Here is an 8,078-nt window from a genome sequence, read left to right on the forward strand (position 1 = left end):
CCATGCCCACAGAGCCCCGGGCTGTTCAGTGCTCCTGCACAGGAGGGCACCTGCACCTGTGTCTTGCACAGGTCATCCTCCCCTCCAGCTGAGCAGAGTGTCCTCTCCTGCCCCAGGACAGGTATTAGGCAACCCCAAAACCAGGTGCTACAGCAGAGCCCAGCCCTGGTACGCTGCAGTGGTGGTGCACAGGAAGGGTGATTGTCCCTCGTGGCACCGTGGGAGGACAGGGTCCTCTGTCCCATCGCTGCTAGGCAAGGGGATGACCAGCTTTGACAACTGTCCCTGCACCCAGCTGCAGGAGCTGGCAAGCCCTTGTGCCTGGCCCTTCCCTCAGCACACGTTGAGCCTCTGCAGAGGAGGAATTTGCAGACCCCAGCAAGCACCGGGGGCTACACAGGATCAGGGTAGCTCTGGGCTCTGCTTTGACCATGAAGTGGACTTGAGTGGGATAAACATGACAATCCCACCCACCGCCATCCTCCCTCCCACCAGCCAGGTTCAGACCCATCCCAGCACCTCCTGCCTCAAGCCGAGTCCACTGAGTCACGAGCAAGGCCAAGCGAGCCAGGGATGCTGCCACCACCCCCTGGGCATGAACCACAGCAGCCAAACCCACTCCACTTCCCCCCCTGGAGCCCCAGGCCACCCTCCTACAGAGGTGATGCTGCCAGTGGGGCTGCTTAGGGCTGACAGGCAAAGAGCCATGCTTGGACCACCTGCTCCTAGCCACAAAGGCTGCCTGGGCTTTCACGAAGTTGGCCTCAAATGGGACTTTGCATTTTTCACATATACAAATCCTTAAGACCCAGCCGGGGAGGCCAAATCTTAAAACCCAGGAGCCTAAGGCCAGGGCCGGGCTCAGACAAACAACTCCACCCCCTAGGGCTGCCAAACCCCACCTTGCTCCCAAGCAGCCTGGTACAGGGGTGAGGAAGAAACCAAGAGCCACTGCAAGACATGCAGGGAAGGGCTGAGTGAGGACACCAGCTCTTTTGTGCCTCCTGTGCTGCAGGTGGAGGGAATGAGCCCAGGCTGGAGCAGGGGCCAGAGGGCTGCCCTGCACCCCCAGACTGTGCTACACCCCAGTGCAATAGATCCCCCTCCCACCAGCAAGCCAGGAGCAGGTCCAACAGGCAGTGGTCTAATGAGCTTTAATGGTGACTGAGTAGAAGGGAGGCAGCAACGCAGTCCCTGGGCTGCAGTAGGACCCACACCATGTGCCAAGCTCCCTCTGCCGCCGGCCCGGAGCCCTTCCCCATAAAGCTCTTTGAGCAGAGAAAGCCCACCACAAGAACCAGATGTGTAAGAGGCGCCTGGGACTGCTGCCCTCCTCCTCTCCTGGGTAGGAGCGCAGAGGGACAAGAGGTGCAAGCAGCCTGCAGCCACCTCTGCTGGAGCCCTGCGGCTGCAGGTACTGAACGTGCAATGCCCTGGCAGGGAAGGTTGTTCTTCAAGGGGTGTCAGGCACCTCTGGGACTGCAGTGCAGCACCCGCAGCCCACAGCACGCAGAGGGGACAGCAGACAGGAGCTGGGAAGAGACTCATCCCTCTCCTTCCCCCCAAAACTGAAACCAAAAGCAGCCACTCCAACACCCACCAGGTCCATGCATGCAGGACCAGTCTCCAGCAGGGCCCCAGGTAGCCCACCAGCAGCATGGCAAGGAGAACCATGGAGCCAGGCTGGTGTCCCCAAAGTGCCCTGCTCCTCCCCATCCCTCACAGGGCCAGGTGGCAGAGGCGCATGGGCTCCACATTGTCCCTCCCATCGCTGAAGCAGGTGCTGAAGAAGGGGCAGTATCTCTCCGCAGAGACCTGGTGGAAGGTGAAGAGGTGGGACATGTCCCCGGCATCAAAAAAGGTAACAGTGCCCTCCTGGCAGTCCAGGAAGACCCCCACTTTCCGGAGGGGCTGGGAGGGAGTCAGGCGCACCCAGGGGGTGGCGGTGGCCCAGTACTCCCTCCTGTTCCGCAGGCGAAGCGTCCAGTAGCCATTCTCTGGGCACAGCTTGACCTTTGCTGCCCGGTCCACAGCCTCGGCGGCCACCCCTAGGTCCCACTTGGTTTTGCTGCCCACCCAGACCTCCCAATAGTGCTGGCCACTGTCGAAGGTCTGTGCGCCCAGGACATTGACGCACTGACGGAAGCGCCGGGGGCTGCTGGGGACAGGCGGGGCTCGATTCCTCTCTGTCACAGCTGTCAGGTCTCTGGAGAAGACCAGGTTGGGGTGGGCTGACTCAGGGTCGAAGGTGAGTGGGGCAGGAGCTGTGTAGACATGGAGCATGGCATTTTACTGGTTGCATATTCCCTCTGCAGAGCACCCCATGTCCCACCACCATCCAGCACATCCATCCCTCACACCTATCTGCTCACCAGGGCAGATGGACTGCAGCATCTGTCTCCAGAAGATGTACTGCAAGGGGCCACCGCGGCTGTCCCTGTAGTGCTCCAGGTCAAAGGCAGGCTGGGTCTCAACACGCACCGAGGGCCTGGGGCAGAGAGAGCAGCAGTTAACCCTTCTGCTGTGCTGCTAGTGAGGCATGCGGGAAGAGCACAGACAGGAATGCAGCACACTACCGCGTGCGATGGATTTGGTAAAGATGGGCACAAACCTCCTTGGCAGCTGCTTGTTCCCCTGATGAGGCACTACCCCCAGTGTGGCACTTGGCTCGGGGCAGAGATGTTGTGGACCGAGACAGATCCAGCAGCACCGCTCGCAGAGCAGTGACTCACAACAGACCAGCACCCAGCACACGCAAGCAGGACTCCTGAGCGGGTGAACAGGCCAGGCCTGTAGAGCCAGGCTGCATCCTACTGCAGCCCCCAGGGAGGGAGGGAGGGGACAGGGACACGCTCCCCTATGGCAGTTCTGGCCCTCAGCTACTCGCAGCCTCAGACAAACCTGCACCTTGTGGTCTGTTTTGCAGCCTCGTGAGTTGTAAGAAGCTAAGGGCAGGGAGAAGCCAAAGCACCCAAAGTCTGTGGCATCAGCCTTGCTCCCGCTTGCAGCATGCACAGCTCTTGCACCCATTCCAAACCAGCATGTCACCTCCACCTGCTCTTCCAACCTAGCTGTCTCGACACACATGCTCCCTGGGGAGAGCATCCAACACATGCTGGGGACCAGCCCCCACTGAGCACAGCACCAGCAGCTTGCTGAGCAATTTGGGATGCTTTTAAAACCAGAGATAAGATCCTTCCCCATGTGGTCCCAGCCAGGGACAGAGATAAGCTCCTGAAAAGGGAATCGGCTTCTTTCATGCCAGACACGTACCTGATATCCAGGCTCTCCACCTGCAGTGAGGAGCAGAGAGAATTAGCAGTCACTGTCTGTAATTCATGCAGCTGCACAAATAATCTCCCTGTCCTGCCTCCTGCTGCCACAAAGCACAGAGAGGAAACCAATCTGCCAGGACCGCAACCCAGGGGGAAACTGCCTGAGCACTGCCCAGGTAATTTCACAAGGGTGACAGAGGAAGAAGGTGGCTCCTGAGACCCACCACATTGGAAAGATCACCATATCCCTTGTGGCTAAAGCCTCCAGACTCCAAGGAAATGGGTAGATAATCCAGAGGGTTGGCAGTGAGAATGACTTCCAGGTATAGTCTGCTGCTGTCACTTAGGACTCTCCCCATCCCAAATTCAGATCCTGAAACGCCCTCAGCCTCCTGCCAGGGTCAGCCAAGCATGCTCACCTCCAGCAATGACACCTCTTCCATCTTGCTCAGGGTCTGCTCTATGCGCTCTATGTCCCTCTGCAGCACCGACATTCCCTCCTCCAGCCGGTGGACATCTCTGTGCAGCCGTGCCAGCGACTGCTCTTCCTTTTCACCCAGCTCTGCCAGCACAGCTCTCTCCTTTTCCTCCAAGATCTGATGAAGGCGGGTAAACTCCGCACGGATCTTGAAGTTCAGCTCTCCAGAAACCTTCTGAGCAGAGGGAAAAGGTAGAACATGAGTCTGGCTGGCAGCTAAAACATGGCTGGGACTGTTAATCTGCATAGAGAGTCCTTGAAATCAGTGTCCCAGACATACCCACAACTTTTTGGATGGAGAACAGGACACAAGGAAAACTTTCAAGGCTGCAGAACTGAAGGGGGAGAAAACCCAAACCAACCAAAACCCAAGTTTTACCAATGACTCAGTCACCTTAACTAGAAATCCTTGCACCCAGCCACAGTGGGAGCCCACAGCCCTCTCCCATACCACCAGGAATTTGCTTGTGTGCAAGACTGGAGCTCTTTTGCTCTTCTGGAGCTGCAGACTCAGCTGTTCAGGTTAGTTAGGTTTTATTTCACATTGTGCCAGACCCTGGGCAGAGCTGCCTGACATTGGTAACTTGCTTTTTTTTCTCCAATGCCTCTGTCCCTCAGGGCTCCTGTTTGTATGGGAGAAACAGGGGAGCTGCACAAGCTAATCTCTAGTTAAGGCTGATAAAATCCCATTCAGCTCTTTTCAGAGGTCACTTTTTTCCAGTTGTTTAGTCGGCCAGCCAGCCAACCTTGTGGGGCTCTCACTGCCTTCCTGCCTGTTTGCAAGAGACAGCCAATGACTTTTTATTTTCCCAATCTTTAAGCTTTTAATCTCTAAGTGCAACCTTAGCCCTCGTTATTTTCTTGATAAGCACTTCCCGAAATGCACATCCCTTTATACCAGCAGGAAACCCGTCTCCCCCAGAGTACATCTGAAGCTTTACCAGCCAGCACAGCACCCCAGCCTCTCTTTGCTCTCACAGGTGCTTGTGCTGACACACCAGAACCACAGAGGACATGCATGTTCAGATCAGCAATTTGCTCCTTTACTCTTGAAACACCTCTTAGTCAGGCCTTCCACTGCAATGGGACATCAGCCACATGTGCTTATTTGCTAAAACGTCTTCATTAACCTCAAAGGTCTATTACAAATCTGGCAGTGGGATAGAGGTATGGAACAGTGCAGGCAGGGGGATCAGAGACTTCAGCTGGAAGACAGTCTCCCATCAGTTCTATCTCACCTCTGAACAACTTCTGTTTTCCTTAAACTCTTCTTCTTTGGCTTTTAAGACTTTTATGTCACTCAAGATGGAAGAAGCACAGTCAGCCTGTGGCTGTTGTTGCTTCATTGACAAGTAGGCAGCCTGGTGCCACTTGAGCCCGGAGAGAGCACTCAGGCTCCTCACGTTGTCTCAGAGCTTCAGTCAATCTAAACATGGTCCTTGTGACAAGGTCATTGCTCTCTGCAGTGCCAATGTTGCCGCTGCTGACCCAGCTTCTTCAGCTCTGCTGCCACCCCTTCAGACACACAAGAGGATTTTAGAGCTTCCAAGAATTAACCCTCTCCCAAAGCAGGAGCGCTGCAGGGACAGAACAGGCTGCTCAGCTGGCAGCTCTCACCACTCACCCTGTCTTGGCTCTGCACCTTGTTAATGCAGCATTTACAAGTGCTTAATGCCTCTTCCCAAAGCCTCCACTGTGTGATGGGCTTTGGCATATATCTGGGGGAGTTTGTTCAGATGCCTACATTGTTATTCATCTAGATTTTTACAGGAAACTGAGCTGAATCTCAGCTGAAGTGATACATGGATCCTCTATGAGCATTAACCCAGAGGCTGTACAAAAAGCAGCTATCACAGGCCATTACCGTCAGGCCACAGATATCTTCCTGTGCCGCACGCTTCCTCTGCAAGAAGTTTTCCATCTCCTTCTGACGAGCTTGCAAAGCATCTTCCAGGTGCTTCTGCAAGAACAAGGAAAAGAAGGTGAGGAGACCATTTCACTACTCTGCTGTGATTCAGGAGTAACCCCAATTCCTGATGCCAGCATTAGAGGGAGGCTGCAACAGGATTTCTTATAAAGGCAGTAAGGAGAAGAAAGCACCTGATGCACAGGCTTGAGAACTATATATGTGTGCACATAATGAAACAAATTTATTTTTAAGACTGGGAGCTCCAGCCTGGGATATCTGTTTGCAGAAGGTTTAAAACCTGGGTGCTGTTAACTGACTCATGCAGGAACTGGCCCCTCAAGCAGCACACATGGCACAAGCAGCCCTCACCCCCTGGCTGTGTGGTGCCTACATAAGGCACAACCAGGCTGCGGTGGAAGTTGGGGACTGTAGTGAGGGAAAGAAATGCAAGAAAAGAAAGTGTCCCAAAGACAGCCAGCTAGAAGGAAATAGGGAGAGGGAATGAATCAGGAAGAGACACAGATGTCATTGCAGTAGGGTCAGGTGAGGCGCACACAGGGCTCCCTGGCAGGGGAACCGACTGTGGGATGAGGGGTTGGTGGGCTCGCCCTGGCTGCACAGGGCTCAGGCAGCTCCCATACCCTTTTCCCCCAGCCAGGCAGAAGCCGCTCACCTGCATCTTGTGCCGATGCTCCTCAGAGCCACAGCGCCGCACCTTCTCCACCAGCCCCGACAGCAGGTAGTGGGTGCGGAAAGCCCGGTTGGGGAACTCGCGGCGGCACTGGGGGCAGGAGGGGACACGGGCACAGCTCTCCCAGTAGCCCTGGATGCAGGCCTTGCAGAAGTGGTGCATGCAGTCCAGCATGACGGGCTCGCTGAAGAGGTCGCAGCAGATGACACATGTCAGCTCCTCCCGCAGGCTCCGGTCCTGGCTCCTGCCGGCCATCCCTGCTGGAACACGGATCCCACCCTGAGTTTCCTGCCACCACCATCCCAAAAGCCCCTTCCCTCAGAGATAGGGCAGACTTCTGCCGCTCCTCAGGCTGGGCTCTACCGGGTGCTCTGGCACAGGGTTTGGTTGCCAGACCTCGGCCAGGAGGCACAGGACCTGCCCAGGTGCCGCACAGGTGTATCCAGCCCTGGAAAGCCCCAAACAGCGGGAATTACAGTGAAGTCCCAGGAAAGGGTCGGTCCCTTTGCAAAATAACAGCTTTGTTTGCCATTACTTCAGCAAAACTACCCCTAGGGCCGTGTGTCCCTGGCAGGGCCCCAGGGAAGGGGTACGGCCCCCCTACAGCCAGCAGCCCCCCCCAGCTGCTTGAGGGCCCAGCTCCGGGCTGCGAGAGCCCGCTGCACCCCCCTGGGGCCCGAGCCTTGGGGCACGTACCCCGCCCTGTGCTGCGCAACCCCCGCCCCACTCCCCTGGGTACAGCCCCAGCCACCCCGCGATCCCAAGCGACCCACCTCGGACCCACCCCGCGATCCCAAGCGACCCACCTCGGACCCACCCCGCGATCCCAAGCGACCCACCTCGGACCCACCTCGCTCCCCCCTAGCACCGCACCGCACCGCGCAGCCTGCGCCCTCCGAACTTGGAGCCTTCGCCCCGCCCCGCCCGCGGACTGACGCACGCCTCGACCAATCGCCTTGCGGAAGCGCCGCCCGCCCATCTGCTCATTGGATGGAAGCTGCGGCCTGGGGGTCGGGCGGGGCTCCGGCATGTGACGTGGTCACGTGTGCGTGGGGCCGGGACAGCTGCTGGGGCCTCGCGCGCCGCCCGTGGGAGGGCGCGTGCCGTGCACCGCTGCACGGCACTGAACCGCATTGCTTTGCATTGCATTGCATTGCATTGCATTGCATCGCATTGCATCGCCCCTGTCCTGCACTGCTCCTGCACCGCCCCGCTGCTGCATTCAGCCCGCTGCTGCATTCAGCAATGACAGCGTGGAAATGAGCCCCGGGGAACGGCCTTCCCCTCTCTTCCCCGGTTTCCCTTCGCCAAGGGTCTCAAGCTTGTTCTGCAAGTCACGGGACCTTCAGAGAGCCAACTCCCGCCAACGCTTTGGGGTCACAGCTTCAGGTTTCGCTCAGTAATCACAAGGGCTTGTTAGCAAAAGAAAGGGGTTTTCACCCTTGTGTGGTCACCTGATGGTGGGCCCTGGGATGTTGTGTGAAGCAGCAAACACTGGAAGACCTGTGAGAAAAATCACAAGAGCTGTTGATACTGGAAGTAAAAGCATAGAAAAGTAAAAGGAGGGAATGCACAGGGACAAGCAGCTGTTGCAGAGGCCATCTCTCTCCTAACTGCTGTTAGAGCTTCCCCCCAAAAGAGAGGCGTGCCGGGCAGTGTCCTACTGCCCTCTTCCTGCTGCTCTACGTTTTCTCACCATTAGAGCAGTGCAATTCAGAAAATGTT

At 57.0% G+C, this 8,078-nt stretch overlaps 1 protein-coding gene across 4 annotated transcripts; it reads right to left on the bottom strand.

The window, feature by feature from the left end:
- Positions 1-1,138: 1,138 nt before the first annotated feature.
- On the bottom strand, positions 1,139-7,267 carry LOC129212951 (zinc-binding protein A33-like). 4 transcript variants are annotated; one of them, XM_054842189.1, is made up of 7 exons: positions 7,204-7,267; positions 6,336-6,610; positions 5,618-5,713; positions 3,695-3,925; positions 3,274-3,293; positions 2,373-2,488; positions 1,139-2,264 (listed from the first exon to the last, which is right to left on the bottom strand). In XM_054842189.1, the coding sequence occupies exons 2-7, from the start codon at positions 6,606-6,608 to the stop codon at positions 1,720-1,722; spliced, it is 1,281 nt and encodes a 426-aa protein (XP_054698164.1). In that variant the 5' UTR covers positions 6,609-6,610; positions 7,204-7,267; the 3' UTR covers positions 1,139-1,719. The 4 variants fall into 4 exon arrangements, with proteins under 4 accessions (XP_054698164.1, XP_054698161.1, XP_054698162.1 ...); XM_054842186.1 differs by having other exon boundaries at positions 3,695-3,928; XM_054842187.1 differs by having other exon boundaries at positions 3,695-3,928; positions 6,336-6,613; positions 7,204-7,260.
- Between the last annotated feature and the right edge of the window lie 811 nt (positions 7,268-8,078).

Source organism: Grus americana, chromosome 14 (genome assembly GCF_028858705.1).
Source record: "Grus americana isolate bGruAme1 chromosome 14, bGruAme1.mat, whole genome shotgun sequence".
Taxonomy (NCBI): Eukaryota; Metazoa; Chordata; class Aves; order Gruiformes; family Gruidae; genus Grus; species Grus americana.